Genomic DNA, 20182 nt, shown 5'->3' with positions numbered 1-20182 from the left:
GGTGCAGGGAGTGGCAACTGTCCCTTAACATAGACAAATGTAATGTATTGCGAATACATAGAAAGAAGGATCCTTTATTGTATGATTATATGATAGCGGAACAAACAGTGGTAGCAGTTACTTCCGTAAAATATCTGGGAGTATGCGTGCGGAACGATTTGAAGTGGAATGATCATATAAAATTAATTGTTGGTAAGGCGGGTACCAGGTTGAGATTCATTGGGAGAGTGCTTAGAAAATGTAGTCCATCAACAAAGGAGGTGGCTTACAAAACACTCATTCGACCTATACTTGAGTATTGCTCATCAGTGTGGGATCCGTACCAGATCGGTTTGACGGAGGAGATAGAGAAGATCCAAAGAAGAGCGGTGCGTTTCATCACAGGGTTTTTTGGTAACCATGATAGCGTTACGGAGATGTTTAATAAACTCAAGTGGCAGACTCTGCAAGTGAGGCGCTCTGCATCGCGGTGTAGCTTGCTCGCCAGGTTTCGAGAGGGTGCGTTTCTGGATGAGGTATCGAATATATTGCTTCCCCCTACTTATACCTCCCAAGGAGATCACGAATGTAAAATTAGAGAGATTAGAGTGCCCACGGAGGCTTTCAGACAGTCGTTCTTCCCGCGAACCATACGCGACTGGAACAGGAAAGGGAGGTAATGACAGTGGCACGTAAAGTGCCCTCCGCCACACACCGTTGGGTGGCTTGCGGAGTATAAATGTAGATGTAGATGTAGTCAGCCACCCAGGCTGCTTATTACTGCTAGTACCCTGTTTTAGAACGTTCTATTGGAAAGCAACTCTCAAAGAGCATGAGAAGTGTGTTAAGGAAAGCATTATATTTATCATGTTATCGGCACTATACACATCCTGCCACTCTTGTTCCTTGCGATCCAGTATGGATGTGTCTTCCTGAATGATCAGTTCCTGAAAGGAAACCATGTGAACAGATATTCATCAGAGTGAACTGCTAGCCATCTGTGTTTGAACAATGAGGTAGCACGAGTACGTCCCATGGATTTAATGTGCACTAGCCTTGAGCAGAACCACCGATATGGGCTAGAACTGCAGGGAGACCCACACCCTCAACTATTGCAAATGTCATCACCTGTCCTCATGCTGTCTCAGCTTGAGGACATTCGACACCACTTTCCAGTCACAGTTGTTGAGGGATGAATGACAAAGGAGAACAACAATTCAAATAATTAACAAATGGAACAATCGTCACCTATCAGCAGATTTTGGGAACATCTGGCAATGTCAACACTTAGAAGGGTGAGGAAGATTGTCCTTCCTGGTCAAAATTACAAGTAGAACACACCATTTCAATACCTCCAATTCCAACACATCTTCTATTGCTGTCAGAACTTGGAGCTACCTTATGGCATTGCCTTTCTGTCCAATGGGGGCAGATGCTGCTAAAAGAATGGAGGTTTGCATCTTTAGTATAAATGCTTGAGTATAGCTTAATGAATTTCATCAGGATCTAGAATAGTTTCTTGCGAGTCCATCCCCACAGAAAGCCAACCAATGCTTGTGTGATTTTTTGTAACTGAAGAAGAAACATAACATTCCCACTTCTTGGTTCTGCAGACAGTTTATAATGCTGTAGTTTGTGTGATTGAATGATTGAGGCATTGTTATTCAAAAATTGCTCCATTGTTGCCTGAACCATAATTATAGGAGTATGTCTCAAAATATCATTTTTTTTACTAGTGCCATAAGAGAGGGTGTACTTCCTGAAGCCCATGTTACTGACTCTTAAAGTTGTGCAGCAGTTAATGGAATTCATGAATTTCTTACAAAATATTTCCTTGCTCTCCTTTTGGCATATTGGGGATTTAGTTCTTGCATTTCAAAAAGCTGCAAATATACTGCCATGGGCTACATTTAAACTGTACACCAGTACCCAGTTGTCAAAGCAGAATCTGGTACTGCATCATGGGACAATCTGTTTTCTAAGCCATCTGGACAGTCTTGGAATGGATGCTTCAGCTGCTTTGTGCCTCACATTGTATAATACTGCTTGTGGAGATAGACTCCTTTGTTCCATTAATGAAATTCATATGCTGTTAATCAACTGAAGTGTTGTAATTGATTACATTATGGTGTGTATACAGATGTCAGAAAAGAAACTACACAGTTTTACATGTTATTTGGTTAACATTGCTTATTCATAATATATGGTGCATGTGTCTTCAAGAAAATGGCGAAGTATACACTAAGCATGTAAGTGAACTTACATAATCTGATATGTAACATTGCAAATGTGTTTCCTTTTGTTACAAATTTTGATATTCACTTTCTTTGCACAGGGTCATTTATTAACATATCTCAGATGATTGCCTGTGTCGGACAGCAGGCCATTAGTGGACATCGTGTCCCGAATGGCTTTGAGGACAGAGCCTTACCTCATTTTGAACGACATTGTAAGAACAACATTTAGTAGTAAAAAGGCAATATTTTTATTAATAACCCTTTGCTTTGCATTAAGTGATCATAAGATTTGGTTTTTCTCTGTTTTTAATAGCAAAAATTCCAGCTGCAAAAGGCTTTGTGCAAAACAGCTTCTATTCTGGTTTAACTCCAACAGAGTTTTTCTTCCATACTATGGGTGGCCGTGAAGGCTTAGTTGACACAGCTGTGAAAACAGCTGAAACTGGTTACATGCAACGAAGGCTAGTAAAGGTAAGTGGCATTCAGAGACTACTTGTATAACTAATTTCCACTGAACATCAACAGTTACAAACTGTCGAAGTTCAATGGTTGTAAATTATGTGAGTAGTTTTTGTGTACATTTATGATTTTGGTAAATATTCTAACTCTTGCAAGAATAACATTGTATGGATGTACTATTTTTCATCAGAACAAGATGTGATTAGTTGCACTGTTAGTTAATCTTGTTAAATGTCAAAAAGTCTTGATTCGAAATATTGCATTTTGTAGTCTTTCATTTACCCACAAGGTGCCCAATAACTGAATATAATGTATAATTAAATCTTATTTGATAAATAGTTCCTTAACTGAATTACTGCTGCTGCTGCTTTTCTTCTGCTGATAAGAAGGCACTGTAGTGATAGAAGGGGCACCAAATTTGGTATAAAAGTCATTAAGTTACCCAAGAGACAGTATTTTTCAGTACAGGTATTTCATTCATTCCAAGCAAGTGTCAATTTGTGACGTCATCGTCCAGACACGAGTTGACTATAATCTGAATCCGTTTTAGCAAACTAATAATTTCTCTCAGGCGATAAAATTTTATTGATTATGAAATACAAGTTCTTGAAGTTTATTCAGAATCGGAAATGTTTAATTAGTAATTACATGCCATAATTTATTTGTTTAATATAAAGGTGTTTTGAATTTTGTATTCATAATAAAAAGTGTGAATTTATGGTCGGCTTTTACTCTGAGACGAGTTATCACTTAGAGTGCTAAAAGTGTGCATGTACAGTTCGCTGACCTATGTGGTGAATTTTATTTTGTGCTCTTAAGCCGAATGGAGAGTAAATCCAGTTTCATTTAAACTTTATGTGAGTTAGACATATCACGTTATTACAATTCCCATTAGGGAAAACTAAAATCTGTGTGCTTGATTTGAAATATGTTACATGCCAGTGCGTGATCGAGCTGTCCAGTAAATGAAGTACAATAGTTGCAAATGCGTTTGTACTTAATGCACGAAGCTGGAAATTAATTTTGAGACAAGTGCTGATTTTGAGGGGGGGGGGGGGGGGGGGGACTGAAAGTTTATTCAAAATATTGAAGTCCAGTTTCAATTGAGACTCTTATCACCTTGTTGATTATGTTGCCTAGAACACTGTAAAGCAGCTTAATTAATTCATTAGAACGATTTGTGACGTAGTAAGGCCTATTACACACACAAAATGTTACACGAAGTGTGCTGACCACATGAGAGTATGTGAGTGTTTTTCTTTCCATAAATGCCAGTAAACTGGCAGTTTCAAAAGTTAAATTATTAACTGTTGTGTAATTTCATTGATTGTCCTACACCACTACGGAATATGTTGTATTGTGCCTCTTCACAAGAGATCTCAAGAAGCCAGGATAAACAAGAAGAAGAAAAAGACTAAAGGAGAGGCATCGGTATAGCATGACAAAAATGCAGTGCAGGTTCCATGTTTTCAATAATAGACGCAGGCTGGCAATTCTGTATTTATCCATAATTGATTACACTGTAGTGCGTCGCCAGTTGATTATGCTTTAAAGAGAACTGGTTTCATTGATTTATTTTGTGCCTTGTTTGATCAGTGGTTAGAATTGGGCTGTTATCACAAGTTGTGCTCAGTCTTCGTAAGTCCCATGCTATTTGGTTTTCTAATGTTGTGAATAACTGTTGTACCACTAAAAACCTTAAGTCAAAAATTGAAACTGGTAGTTACAAAGAAGCCTCCGTTGTTGGCTATGGCAAAGATGGTACAGAATTGCTTCATATTTTGTGAGCCTTGTCTTACAATACGTAAATGTTCAGGTGCATCAATGTGACCAACACAAGTGAAGATCAACTTCTGTAAAACATTTTAGTGAAAAAAGGTATTTTTTGGTTATTGTTTCCTTAAATGACATTTTAAAATCCTCATCGCAATGATATGGCCAGTATTTTTGTACAAAGTTTTAGAAATTCATTTCTGTAGCATCCTATTCTCTGACTTTATTCTATGTATATGTATTACATGCTTTCTCTCTTAGTTCTACACCACTTCTATTAGAAATCTTACACCTTGCCCTTTGTATATGATCCTTCATCTTTATGGAACCATTAAGGTTGAAATTAGTTGCAGTGCCCTTCATAAGTAATATTTGGAAATAGGAATGGAGAGATCAGTTTCGTCAAGTATTTTTTAAATTTTTTTCAGAACGAAATTCAGTCATAAGTTGCAAATATATTTTTTATTATGCTTTACCAGTTTCTACAAATTAATTAGTTTTCTTAAGAAGACTACAAAATTAGGGATATCATAAATCTTTAGACCTTGGCTCTAAATGTATGCGAAGTATAAGAAGTATATTACAGAAACTTACTTAGTATTGGTTCAGCAGATGTCTGTGTCTTCTTCATAGATGCATGATGCCATGATATGTCCAGAATTGTGCATATTGTACACTGATGAGTCAAAACATTATGACCACCTGTTTAATAGCTTGTTTGTCTGTGTTTGGAGTGAAATACATAACTGATTTTCATATCAGGGATCCTACAGTTTGTTGGTAGTTCTGCGGAGGTATGTGCTGTTAGATGTCACATAATTCATGTAAATAATCGGCCTCTGATTTGTGTATGCAGTGACGGCATCCAGTAGCAATCCAGATGGGTTCCATTTGATTTATGCCAGGTGTATTTGATCACTGAGACGTCAACATGAGTTCACTGTAATGCTCATAAAACCACTGTAGCATGTTTTAGTCTCTGAGACATGGACAAATCCATTTCTGAAAAATGGTATCACCGTATGGGAAGATCTCAATCACGAAGGGATGTAGGTGGTTTGCAGCTGTCAGCACACTTTCCATTACTGCCACAGGTCCCTCCCCTGCAAGCGCAGGAGAATCTCTCTATAGCATAATACTGTTCTCGCCAACCTGTGTCAATGGCGCACTGCACATTTTGAGCTGCCATTCACCTTGATAACGGTATTTGTGGAGATGAGCAGTGACCTAGTGTAGCAAACCTGTGGTTCACCCGAAGAACCAACATGTTTCCATTGACTGATGTTCGAATCTCAATAGTCACTGATATGATGTTGTTGGGTCAACATGTGAACACGGGAGGGGGGGGGGGGGGGGGGGGGGGGTCTGCTGTGGAGCTCCACTTTCAGCAATGTACAATGAACAGTGTGCTCTGAAGCATTTGTTTTATGCCATTTACACATTGGTCATACCTGGCTAACCCATTGTTTCCTCCTACGTAACGCCCACCACCGCAGTATGGTTGTGGAGCCAGATTGACGATCTCTCACGTATTGGTGGAATGCCCCTTCTTTCGGCCCTTCGTGTTAAGTATAGCCTTCCTGATTCCTTACATTTAATATTAGCAGACAATCCACAGATGGTTGAACTGGTCCTCAGTTTCCTTTGTGAAAGTGGTTTTTATTTCCAGATATAAGGTTCTATTTTAGTCTTCGAGCAGAGCCAGGCTGGTTGTGGTTGGGACTTCTTTCACAGTCTTCTCGGTCTGTATCACTATGAGCGTCCCCCCCCTTCCCCCACACCTCCCCCCCCCACACCCCCCCCTTCCCCCCCCCCCACCCCCCACCGCCACTGCCGCCCCCCTGCCCCCCCTTTTTTTTATAAAGAAAAGATTTGGTCTCACCTTTTATGCCTTTACTGTGTGTGTTTTAATAATCATTATTTTATAATTTGACTTCCCTGACTGGGTCCATCCACTTTTAGCAGTCCTCTTTCTTCTGTGACTCACTTCGGAATTGCGGGACTGATGACCTCACCTTTTGGTCCCATAACCCCTCTCAATGAATCAATCAATGCTTGCAAAGCAACCAGGCAGTGACCAATGCTGCCATGGTGGGCAGTGGTCATAATGTTTTGGCTTATCAGTGTGTGTGTGATTACTGTGAACACAGATCGACCATTTACAGTAACTGAATCCCATGTATGTATCTGGTGTGCTAGCAACAAGGAACACACATTCATCATTTTGGTTTGTGGCTCCTTGTGTAGGCCGTGTTTGCAGTTAAAATTGTTGGGTGTGAGGTCCGCTAGTTATGTAAAACACTATTTTTTCTCAGTATCCGAACATTTTTCGGCACCACTGTGCCATCATCAGTGGGTTTTCGTTTTTATTTATTCTGCAATGTGAATATTTTTGTTAAATAACATAATAAATTATGTGCATCTTTAGTTCAAGCAACAGATCGTTTCTTTATTTTGGTGTGCATGAATTTTCTGGATCACTTGTGTGTCAGTTACTACAGGTAGCATGCCATCTGCAACCAAACGATGTTGATGAGAAAGGTTTTTGCTGGGAGTTAACCCATCTTCTAGGATGTAATTGAGTTTGTTGTGATGTTTTCGCACCTACATTCATTTTTACTTATGTTTTCGTGTGGCCAACACTTCCATTCTCCGCATCATGCTGAGATGTTGTGAAGCACATGTAACTATAACAAGTATTTTCCACAAATAATGTAGTAAAACACTTTCACTTCACCAAAACACAGTGTGATTGTGGTTTGTTGTGTGCCCTAGCCCAGTCAGTGTTCATTTATTCACCAGAGAGTATGGCACCTAATTTGAATTTCGTTTGCATTTTATCTGTGTGTGTGTGTGTGTGTGTGTGTGTGTGTGTGTGTGTGTGTTGTGCGCTTCTTAACTGGTACTGTTATGTCAATGACATAATATGCCTGATTGATGAACCGTATACACACATAGAACAGCTACACAATGAAATAAACAACTTACACCCAAAAATTAACTTCACATTAGAAACAGAAACTAACAACACACTACAATTTCTAGATCTCACCATACATAAAATAAACAACACACACAACTTCACAATATTCAGGAAACAGACAACCACAAGCACCACCATTCACAACCTATCAGACCACCCATTGACACATAAACACGCAAACTTCAGATTCATGTTCCTCAGAGTAAACAGAACACCCATGAACAAACAGAACTACACACAAGAACTAAACACAATAAAACAACTAGCAGTAAAAAATGGTTATACTACCCATATGGTAGACAAGTTAAATCAAAAGATATACAAACAGTACAAAAATGAACATACCACACACACACACACACACACACACACACACACACACACAAATCCTCACCCAGCACAGAACAACACAAAACACAAACAATGACCACACACAAGACACAACAGAGAAACAGCACACACACACAAAATGAAGTGGCACATACTCAGCTACAATAACAAGATTATTCACAGAATAGGCGACATATTAAAGAAACAGGGACTCCAAATAGGATACAGGATGGAGAACACAACACAGAGACAGATCAGAACACAAGAAACACCCATGGATAAATTTAACAGATCAGGAATATATGAACTCACATGCAACACTTGCCAGTACATAGGAAAAACATGCAGAAACTTCAAAACCAGATATTCAGAACATATCAGAGCTTTAAAAAGCATTGGCTCCCATAGTACATTTGATGACCACATTGTAGCCAACAACAGACCTAAGAATACTAAAACCCAGCCACAGCCTATTCAGCAAACTGACCATTGAGGAAAACTTCCATATACAGAAGGCAATAGCAGAAAGAAAACAGGTCTTAAACGAATACACTGCACTCCGCAAGCGCACACTACTTAACACATTAAAGGAACTTTACAAATGAAAACAGCACAAACAGATAAAGTCTACACACACACACACACACACACGCAAATAATAGATACACTAAAATCTGCAAAGATGCATCGTTTACACACAAAAGGAATACCATATAAAAGACAACACACACAGCTAAGAAGTGCACAGAAAACACACACGCGCGCGCACACACACACACACACACACACACACACACAAAGATAAAATGCAAACAAAATTCAAATTTGGCGCCGAACTCTCCGGTGAAAAAATGAACACTGGCTGGGCTGGGACACACAACAAACCACAATCACACTGTGTTTTGGTGAAGTGAAAAGTGTTGTACTACATTATTTGTGGAAAATACTTGTTATAGTTGCGTGTGCATCACAACACCTCAGCATGATGCGGAGAATGGAAGTGCTCGCCACACGAAAAGTAAGTAAAAACGAATATAGGTGCGAAAACATTGCAACAAACTAAATTACATCCTTGAAGATGCGTTAACTCCCAGCAAAAAACTTTCTCATCAACATCGTTTGGTTGCAGATGACAAGCTACCTGTAGTAACTGACACACAAGTGGTCCAGAAAATTCATGCACACCAAAATAAAGGTATTTACAAAAAGAAACGATCTGTTGTTTGAACTAAAGATGCATATAATTTTATAATCATTTAACAAAAATATTCACATTGCAGAATAAATAAAAACGAAAACCCACTGATGATGGCACAGTGATGCTGAAACATGTTTGGGTATTGAGAAAAAACAGTGTTTTGTATAACTGGCGGACCTCGCATCCAACAAAGGAATATACACAAAAGCATGTATAAAAATATAAATGAGGTATATAAGAAAGTTATATACAATACACGCGAGGAAAAAAAAGAAAACCATGGCACGTAGTTGTAATATGTATCAAAGGAATGGTCTGATTTTCAAATTTTATAGGAGATGATATGCAATCAAAATCGTGCCTGTTTTTTAATGCGAGTTGATCATTCAACAGATCTTTTGAATTCAGGTAGGAGTGTTTATATATTTCAAATTCTTTTAAAAGGTTCACTTTGTAGTCCTTGTCAACTATATGCAAAATTTCCATGTTAAGCAAGGACACAGAAGAAAGAGGCTGTTTCTCTGTTTTGAGGTGTTCTGCAAAAGTTAACTTACATAAATTTTTGCTGTTTTTGTTGAGCAAGTGGGCCTTAAATGTCCTCCCTCTTTGCCCTATGTGAAAGCTCAGACATATATTACATTATATTTTATGTACTCCAGATTTGAGAAATTTGTCAGTTGGAGGCTTTTCATTATGTATTAAGAGCAACTTGGCACCATTATTGGTGGTAGAGGACACAGTGAAATCACATTTTTAAATAAATTAGCTATATGATACGCAGTGTCACCTAAAAGTAGGATTTTAGTGTATTTCTTAACAGTAAGGCCATTTTTGTTGAGTGCAGAGAATTCTTATTGGTTTTATTATTATAAAGTTTTTATACATGGTTTGCTTGATATTCATTTTTGTCAGTTATATACTTTAAGTTATTAAGTTCTATAGCAATAGCAGAAGGGTGTAGCAGCGCCTCAATGATACAGTCAAGTATAGTGGGAAAAAGAGCCAATTTGTGCTTAAGGGGATCCGGAACAATCTATCTCCTCCATGTTAATTTTAGCAAATAGAAGGAACATTTTTTCTAAAACCATTAAACATATTGCTCTGAAATTTGGACTACATGTTCAGTGAATATTTCTCTACAAAGTTATAATGCCATGTTAAGAAATATTTACTGGTTTTTGTTTTACAATATTTTTAAACACATGCTTATTTTTTTCTCTAAAATTTTGCATTTTTTCTTCTATGACTCTTGAATTATACAATATTTTTTTACAATTTGTTATAAAAATGAAGGAAAAGAAGTAAACAATATTGTGTATAAATTTCATTGACATACTGTTAGCAGTTTTTGAGAAAATGTTCCTCAAAGATCAAAATTTTAATGTTACGGGAAATGGCTTTCAAAGTCTTTTTAATACAATCCTGCCCCATATGATGGATTATCAGCGTCCTTTTCTTTTTCCAGTGTTAGTTTCCTTTTCACTGGTCTTTTCTTCCCTTTTGCTGCATGTTGTAGGCTTTTGTCTCTTCTTCCTGCATCTCTTAGTCTTTCTTCATCAATTAGGCGCATTGTGGAAATCGTGTTGTGTACTGGTTGGAAACCTACACATTTCAGCACATCACATTCGATAATGTTTCCTTCATTGTATGTTGCCACTGCATTGTACACTCCAAAATGCAATGTTTTTATCTGCACAAATACTCTTTTGGGAATCCAAATCCAAATTAAGTTACTTACACTTTCATTTGGATTTTGTGTTTTCCCGTGTAAACACTTTTCCAATAAACTTGGCTGTGATAAATCTCTGAATATGGGCTTAATTACATAAATTACAGCATTTGGCAAACTGTTTTTATGGGCATATTCCTTTCCTGATTGGTACTTGCACCACGAGTCATCACCTGTGAGGTGATTCTCCAAAAATCTTATAAATTCTTTAATTTCATTGGAATGCAGTTTCTTGTGCTTGATGCAGTATGAAAAAATAATGGCCATACTGCTCTCCTCATATGCTCAATGATTCTTGTATTTTGCTTAATTGCACACCCATAATACCTGTGCAATCTATCAGTTGCTTCATCTGTCAGTCTTCCTCTTCTTCCAAGGGTCTTACCATCACTAAGCTTCTGGGATCCTAATGTCTGCTTTAGTTTGCACAAGTGATCCCCCATGCACTTCTGCACATGTCCAATGCACTTAAGTTTTTTAATGTGAATTTCATTGCTATAAGGTTTAAGTTCCTTTACAGCTTTATATCCCTTAGAATCACCATCTCCTAGATAGTTAGTGTATCGTACATTATACCACTCCTGTGATCTGGAAAAAATTGGTTTCACTCCCTCTACTTCCATCACTCCACTCGTGCCATGAAAATGACAAGAAAAGCCATCATGATGTTATATGTTGTGGTGCCTTTCTTGTAAATATCAAAGTTAACTTTAACATGTACTAAACATAGTTTCAGATCCAGGAAACTCAGTTCATTATGTTGGTTTTTTGTATTTCATATGTAAATTTAGTTTTAGGATGGAAGCAGTTTGGTGACTCACTAAGTGATTTGACGTTCTTCACATCTCCTTTGAATGCAGTGGTGATATCTTCTGTAGAAAGAAAAGATATTGAGTAGAGTGGAGTGGGAATTAAAAAAATGTATTTCAACATAATTAATGAAGATGTCAGCTAGAAATCCAGCTAGGCAGTTCCCCATAGCAAGGCCTTTTTCGTGTTGACATAACTGACAATTGAAACTGAAGTAGTTGTACTATAGAAAGATTCTCCAAAAATCTTATTAATTCTTTAATTTCATTGGATTGCAGTTTCTTGTACTTGTTGAAATTGTCTTCAATAATACAGAGCTTCTCCTCTTTAGGAATGTTAGTGTAGAGGCTTGTAATTTCAGAAGATCCAAGTGTATGGCCAGGAGGAAACATTACATTTTTTAGAGAACTGATAATCTCTCTCTCGTTTTTTACGGAGAATGATGTCGTCTATGTATAGTATTTCTTGAGAACAACTAGTAATTTCTTGGACAGGAAACGTCCAGGACCTCCAATTCCATTAATGATTGGACAAATAGGGCAATTAATTTAATGAATCTTAACTTGTGAATGTAAAATTGGTGTCTCAGGATTCAAGCTTAGTAATCTAACAGGGTCTTTCGGAGAGAAGAGGGAGTTGCTGGAATCAAAAGCCTCATTAAGCTCTGTAGTGAAGTTAGTAGTGGGGTCCTTGCTGATGGTATGAATGTTATCAGAAAAGAATTCTGTTTTATTCACATAGTCATTTTTATACTTAAGATAACAGAAGAATTACCGTTGTGATTTTATGATGAGAGCATTTTCTTCTTTAAGTTTTTTATTAATGCACTACACTGTAGAAAAAGAACTATTTTTCGTTTTATTTCTATGACTGCTGTTATTACTTCCTTTATGATAAGCTCATTAACCTTTGATTAACCTTTACATTTAGTAAACTCTGACTGATACTGATCAATAATATTCCCATTTGTCTTATACGAAACTTGTTATGTTATATAAAAGTACCTTTTGCTTATAAATTCTGTTAAATGTTGAAACAGATGTTTGTCATCAAATACATGTCTAGTTTGTTCTTAATATTCTGCGGAGAAACTATTACTATACATCAGAATACATAATATTAATATGTTTGTCAGCTCAAGACAGATAACCTATAATAACAGACATAATTTTAATTTTAATTGATATTGATTACTGTAAGAGTTGATTTTATTTCAGTCCTTGGAAGATCTGTGTCTGCATTATGATATGACAGTGCGCAATTCAGTTGGTGACATTGTGCAGTTTCTTTATGGAGGAGATGGTCTTGATCCAACATATATGGAAGGTAAGATTACAAGATGGCAGTAACATTAATTGAATTTCTTCTTTTTGCTTGACAGAACATGAAAACAATAAAAGAAAGAAACTGTAGGTCTTGATCCAATGTACTTGATAGGAAAGATGAAAAGATGGTAGTAACATTAATTGAATTTCCTCTTTTTGCTTGACAGAACATGAAAACAATTAGAGAAAGAAACACTTTGTTGACATATTATGAAAATTTTTCATTTTTAGCCAACAGTTTTCGGCAACTTACTCTCCTTAGTTCCATGTTCCATGGATCATTTGCATGACAAATCGTAATGATATGATATGGAATGAGTCATTTTACTTTGACATCAGAAATTAATTTGTAAATATGGTTACATACTAATTTTTTATAGTTAGTAATTCCTACCCTCCACCTTTTACACATTACAGTACTAAATTCTATTACAGAGTAGTAGTAGTAGTAGTAGTAGTAGTAGTAATTGTCAGCAAGGAACGTCTTTAGTTTGTTTTCAAATTTTACTCTGCTGTCTGTGAGACATTTTATATCATTGGCAAAGTGATCAAAAATTTTGGTTGCATAATTGCAACCCCTTTTCGTGCTAAAGACAACCCTAATGTGGAGTAATGAATGCCATTTTTTCTTCCCAATTTTGTACATATTGTTCCTTATAAACTGCAGTGATTATTTACAACAAACTTCACAAGAGAATACATCCAGAAACAGTAGTCGAAATACCTAATTCATTAAATAGATTTCTACAAAGTGATCATTAGTGAGCACCACATATTATTCCTACAGCATGTTTTTTAGAGATGAAGACTTTCGTTCTTAAAGATGAGGTACCACAGAGCATTATTGCATATTATTTATTTATTATTTATTCAAATCAGAAAACAAATACAGTACATGCTAATTATCACTACAAGCAATTGAGACAAACAACTACCAAGCTACACTACTCTTGAAGAAAACCTTACAACTTCAGCTGTGCCTGGTGTCACAAGCAGATCATCTTCTCTGCAATATGCAGGGCATAGTTGACAATCCAGTAGGTGCTCCATGGTCTGTGGTTCACCACACCCACAGTTGGTGGTATTACAATCAAAATATGTCCACGTATTGATTTGTCTCTGTTCAAGATTTGCAGTGATTCTAATTGCAAATGTGGCAGAACTGAGTTGTTTTTGGAGTTCCAAAATGTGCTTTTTCCAGTTTAAATTCTTATCAGTACAGCTCCCTAACATTTTTGAAGTTCCCACCCTATCTATTATTTCCTCACCATGTGTTACCCTTATCTTTGTTGTTGTACCCCTGAATGTGTAGCACTGTGTTGTGTCTTTTTGAAATTGAGGGTGAGACCATTCACAGAAAACCAGTCAATGAGGCTTTTAAGAACAATGTGTACCATTTGTTCTGTTGCTGTATGTATGCTTGGATTCATTATAATACTGCTATTATCCACCAAAAGAACTAATTCTGCTTGTTTTTATGTTAAACAGAAGATTGTTCACATATATGAGGAACAATGGCAGACCTACGATTGAGCCTTGGGGAACTCAAAAACACGATTGCTTCCCAGTCTGAGGAATCTCTCCTGATTACATTAGTTGAATTACGGAGTACAACTTTGTGGATTCTTTTGGTTATATATTTCATTATCCATTGAGTGGTTATACCATCTATTTGGTAAAACTTCCATATATTTTGGAGAATATTTTGATTCATACAGTCAGATCCCTTAAATAGATGACAAAAAATACCAACCAGTGCTGTTTTATTATTTAATGCCTGTAAAATTTGGTGAGTGAATGTGTAAACTGGATTCTAAGTACAGTAATTCTTCTGAAATCCAAACTGTGATATACTGAGGTTATTATTGTTGCTCAGGTGGGATATGATTCTAGAATACATTTCATTCTCAAAAATCATCAAGTGGAAACTGTTGGTGTTCTTTTTTGTTTTTATTTTACATGAAGTATGTTGATAGCTGACTGTGATAACTGCAGATAAAATAATCATTGAACAGACAGTGTACTGGGTGCTTCAAAAAATTTAAAATTGTTGTTGTGACTCGCCGATCATTCAAAGTGCCGCGTGCAATTACGCGCATCCTCTACGTGCGGCGCTGTCTGCCAGCCATGCAGCAGCTGCGCTACCTAAGCGGCCAGCCGAGCAGCGGCCGCTAGACTGGGGCTCAGTGCTCATTCGAATGCTAACGTGAACACATGTCTTACTTGTCAACGTACTTAGTGACTTACATGTGTTGTTGTGTTGTTCAGAAATATATGTGTTAAACTTGAAGTTCTAACAATTGGCGACGAGGATGGGATTTTTTCTTTTCACCGTTGACTCACAGGGTTCCATGGCTACTGTCGAGCAACTATTGCAAAATCTCCTTGAACAGCAAATGCTTCTAACAGCGGCGATTCGCGATTTCGTTGCGGCATCAAATGCGGGGCGTTTCTCGTCATTGGCTGTACCTCCTTTTCCTCCTTACGACGAGACGGCGGAAGACTGGTCTGATTATGAAAAACGTCTTCGACAGCACTTCTTGGCATTTCATGTCACGGAAGACGAACAACCATGTAAGTCTCTGTTCCTTTCCTGGATTTCACTTCAAATGTATTGGTTGTTGTCGCAATTGGCTCCTTTGAAGGATCCTGCGTCTTTGTCCTTTGCTGAAATGTGCTCACTTCTGTCTGTCTATTTTCAAAAGCAAATGCATGTGGTAGCCTCTCGTGTTGCCTTTTATCATTGTCAAAAACAACGAAATCAATCCTATCGCGCTTGGGCTGCTGAACTTCACGGCCTCAGTCGAAAGTGTCAATTTGTTACTGACGTTCACAAAGAATCCTATGCCGATTCCATGGTACGGGATGCTATTATCCGGTCGGCGCCCGACAAAGAAGTTCGGCAACGTGCCCTTCAGTTGGCGAATCCAACTCTAGATGAAATTCTCTCCATTGCACAGTCTTTTGAAATTTCTCGCGCCACTGGGGCGCAAATCGAGGCGTGGGGTGATGTCAGGGAAATACAATCTCTGTGCGCTGTTGACGACGCGTGCGGCGCGTCCCCGCCGGCCGACGTGGCCGCAGTGCGCTCCCACGCGCAGCCTCGGCCTAGCCGTAAACAACCCACTAAGAAACTGTAGCAAAACCCCCGGCAACTTCCTTCTTGTCCGCGGTGTTTTACGAAACATTCACGCGAGGATTGTCCCCAACGTTGGGCTGTGTGTCACCATTGCAAAAAGAAAGTTCATGTGTCTTCCGTTTGCAAATCCGACCGCATACATGATGTTCATGATCATGACGCTGATTCTGTGTTTTCTGTCAATTGCACTTCTTCCCTTTCAGGGAAGTTCTTCCTCACTGTCCAAATCCTTGGTCGAGATGTTCGCATGCAAGTGGATACCGGTTCTGCTGCCACTATAATTAATTCTCAGACGTATCTTCAGCTGGGTTCTCCACTCCTGTCCCCTGTCACTCGGCAATTACGGATGTGTAATAAACAGAAGATTTCTCTCTTGGGACAGTTTCATGCTGAGGTATCTTACAAATCCGTCATCCGCACTGTTCCCATATTTGTGGTCGACCAGAGCAACGCAGAAAATCTTTTTGGTTTCGATGCCTTTCGCGTTTTTGGGTTCTCCATAGATGACTTTGTCAATATTGTCTCTGATGCTATTCCTTATACTCGACTGGATTCCTTGTTGAGGACATTTTCGTCCCTTTTTTCTCTTGGGTTAGGCCGTGCAAACGACTTTGAAGCTCATATCACGCTCAAACCCACTGCTCGGCCTAAGTTTTTTCGGGCTCGGCCCATTCCTGTGGCCCTTCGTGATTGGGTAAAATGGTAGTTGGATCGTCTCACTACTTCAGGGGCCTTGCTTCCTGTCACTTCCAGTGAGTGGTCCTCTCCTGTCGTCGTAGTTGCTAAGCCAAATGGTGATATTCGTCTCTGTGGTGATTTCAAAGCCACTGTAAATGCTCAATGCCTCATTGACACTTACCCTATGCCCCGTCATGAAGAACTGTTCACTAAACTTGCTGGAGGCCAGTATTTTTCTAAAATTGACCTGTCAGAAGCTTATCATCAACTTCCTCTCAACCCTGCCTCCCGGCAGTTTCTGGTCCTTAACACGCCTTTCGGCCTCTACCAATACCAACGCTTCTGCCGTTCGGGGTTGCTAGTGCCCCTGCTCTCTTTCAGCGATTCTTGGAACAATGATTGCTCCCTGTCGCTGGGTGTATCAATTACATGGACGACATTGTTGTCACTGGCTCCACCACTGAAGAACATCTTCAAAATCTCCGCACACTTTTTCATGTCTTACAGACTGCCGGTCTTAAGTCTAAGCTTCAGAAATCACAATTTTTTCATGCATCTATCACACACTTGGGATTTCAACTCTCTCGGGATGGTATTCGTCCACTTCAACAAACTGTCGCTGCGATCGATGCCCTTCCTCACCCTACATCTGTTAAGGAACTGCAGGCCTTCTTGGGGAAACTAGCATATTATCACAAGTTTTTACCGTCTGCGGCTTCGGTGGCTCAGCCGTTGCATCGCCTGTTGCATAAAAACGTGCCTTTTCACATGGTCCGCGTCATGTGAAGAGGCTTTCCAGAAATTGAAGACTATGCTGAAACAGGCCCCGTGCCTGGCTACTTATCGACCTGGCCAACATTTTGTTCTTGCCACAGACGCCTTTCAATACGGGGTCGGTGCAGTCCTTGCGCACCATTTTTCTGACAGTTCAGAACAACCCTTTGCTTGTGCCTCCAAAACGCTCACGGATGCCCAACAAAAGTATTCTCAAATTGAGACAGAAGTTTTGGCGATCATTTATGCTCTCCATAAGTTTGGTGTTTTTCTCTATGGTTCAAAATTTCATCTTGTTACGGATCACAAACCACTTGTTTCCTTGTTTCATCTATCAACGGCACTTCCCGACAAGGCTGCACACCGCCTCCAGCGGTGGGCTCTTTACTTGTCCCGTTTCAATTATGAGATTCATTTCCGGCCAACGGCTCAACATGCAAATGCTGATGCTCTGTCTCGCCTTCCAATGGGTCCTGATCAGGCATTAGATAGTTACGAACTTTTGTGTTTCCACCTGGATGTTGCCGAGCAGCGGCTTGTGGATGGGTTCCCCATCACTGGGGACAGGCTGGCGGCTGCTACGGGTTCTGACCCTACAACCTCCCGGGTTTTACGCTGTATTCAGAAGGGTTGGCCAAATCGCCCGTCTGCTAAGACTTCTGATCCGTTGCGGAACTACTACACTTTGCGCTACCGCCTCACGGCTAGGGATGGTGTTATCCTCCTCTCCACTGACAATGCTTCGCCGTGTGTTGTGGTACCTGCGTCTTTGCGTGCTTCGGTCTTGCGCCTCCTTCACCAAGGGCACTGGGGTGTGTCTCTCACAAAATCTCTGGCGCGCCGTCATGTGTACTGGCCTGGCATCGACTCTGAAATAGCACACATGGTCGATGCCTGCGGCCCTTGTGCGTCACAGGCCGCTGCCCCGAAGTCATCTTTGTCACCGTGGCCTTCGCCTGAAAAGCCCTGGGAGCGCATTCATGCTGACTTTGCGGGACCCTTTTTAGGTACTTATTGGCTCCTCGTAATTGATGCCTACTCTAACTTCCCTTTCGTTGTCCGTTGCACGTCACCTACCACCGCGGCAACCACCAGTGCTCTTGCCCGCATTTTCTCTTTGGAAGGCCTCCCCTCTACTCTTGTTACTGATAATGGTCCAAAATTTGCCTCTTCCGAATTTGCGGATTTTTGTGCTCGTCATGGCGTTACGCATGTCACGGCCCCGCCGTTCCATCCACAATCCAACGGTGAGGCTGAACGGCTGGTCCGCACATTTAAGGCTCAGATGCGGAAACTTCTGACTTCTTCTGCTGCTGATGATTCGCTTCTCCAGTTTCTGGCGTCTTACCGTTTCACCCCCATGGGCGACCACAGCCCGGCTGAGCTCTTACATGGCCGACAGCCCCGCACGCTACTTCATCTTCTGTGGCCTCCCACCTCACGGCCGCGGGTGCCTTCACTTGGCCAGTTCACCGCCAACGACCTCGTCTGGGTACGGGGATATGGCAGGTGGCCAAAATGGAGCCCGGGCCGCGTCTTAAGACACCGTGGCAGACGCCTGTATGAAATCCAGATGGACACGGGTGTTGCAGTGCGTCATTCGGACCAGCTTCGGCGTCGGGTGCCAGCGACGCCTGTTCCGAATGCCGCCACACTACCTTTGGCTCTACCACACGCTCGGGATCTTGGCATCTCTCAATGCTCACAATGCAGCCCTCTCACCGTCATCGCGATGCCAGCGCCAGAACGGACGCCACCAGGAGACGTGCCCACGCAGGAACCGGAGGACCATCCTCTGTCAGAGCAAATCTACTTGCCTCCTCCTCCAACGGACGCCGACACATCGCCCATGTCTCCTGTCATATCAACTGGACTTGCCGCAACGGGCAGATTGGTGCATGGGGCCCCAGCTGATTCGACCCCTACGTCTCCTGTCATCTCGACCCGTTATCATCGGGGACACTTCCGTCCGTACGGGAAGCCTCCTCCTCGAGACTTTACGGCGAGTCAAACAACGCCCATGGACGTTAGCCATCTCCAGTATACCTCCATCAAGACCAGTGCAACAATTTCAAAGGGGGGAAAAGTGTTGTGACTCGCCTATCATTCAAAGTGCCACCGCGCAATTACGCGTGTCCTCTACGTGCGGCGCTGTCTGCCAGCCATGCAGCAGCTGCGCCACCTAAGCGGTCAGCCGAGCAGCGGCCGCTAGACTGGGGCTCAGTGCTCATTCGAATGCTAACGTGAACACATGTCTTACTTGTCAACGTACTCAGTGACTTACATGTGTTGTTGTGTCGTTCAGAAATATATGTGTTAAACTTGAAGTTCTAACAATTGTGAAGTTGATCTTCAATACAGAAAGGTAGCATTCAGTAACATATGTTTATTTCCTTTATTGCTTTGAAGAACGTCACAATGTTCAGAATGTGGATATTTTTTCATAAGAACATATCCAGTAAATATTAGTTGATAATTAAATAAATTGACATGGTGCAAGCAGGACTCATACATTGAGGGTTTCATACAAATCATGACAATTTTTGCCTTTTATTAACATTTATACAAGGTATTGATCCTAGGAATTCCAAGACTTTCAAGAATGTTTTAATTTCAAGTTTGAAGCCGTACTGTGAAACCTCGCTTGTTGTGAAAGTTTCGTAAGTCTACATTAATGGGAAGTACCCTGTAGGCTTTAATGTGCGAGTGTGCAACTCTCAAAATGTGTAGAATAAATGGCCATATCTTTTGACTGTATTGACTTAGAA

General features: G+C 40.2%; 1 protein-coding gene across 3 annotated transcripts in view; it reads left to right on the top strand.

The window, feature by feature from the left end:
* The window catches only part of LOC126477299 (DNA-directed RNA polymerase III subunit RPC1), a 231559-nt gene that overhangs the window by 129715 nt on the left and 81662 nt on the right, over nt 1–20182 (top strand). For all 3 annotated transcript variants that reach the window (XM_050103606.1, XM_050103605.1, XM_050103608.1), the window contains exons 15-17: nt 2315–2428; nt 2530–2687; nt 12716–12824. In XM_050103606.1, the coding sequence (XP_049959563.1) occupies nt 2315–2428; nt 2530–2687; nt 12716–12824 (381 nt within the window). The remainder of the gene's footprint in view (nt 1–2314; nt 2429–2529; nt 2688–12715; nt 12825–20182) is intronic.

Source organism: Schistocerca serialis, chromosome 1 (assembly GCF_023864345.2).
Source record: "Schistocerca serialis cubense isolate TAMUIC-IGC-003099 chromosome 1, iqSchSeri2.2, whole genome shotgun sequence".
NCBI lineage: Eukaryota > Metazoa > Arthropoda > Insecta > Orthoptera > Acrididae > Schistocerca > Schistocerca serialis.
Note: the sequence above shows the minus strand (reverse complement) of the source record. Positions and strands in the feature narration are given on the sequence as shown.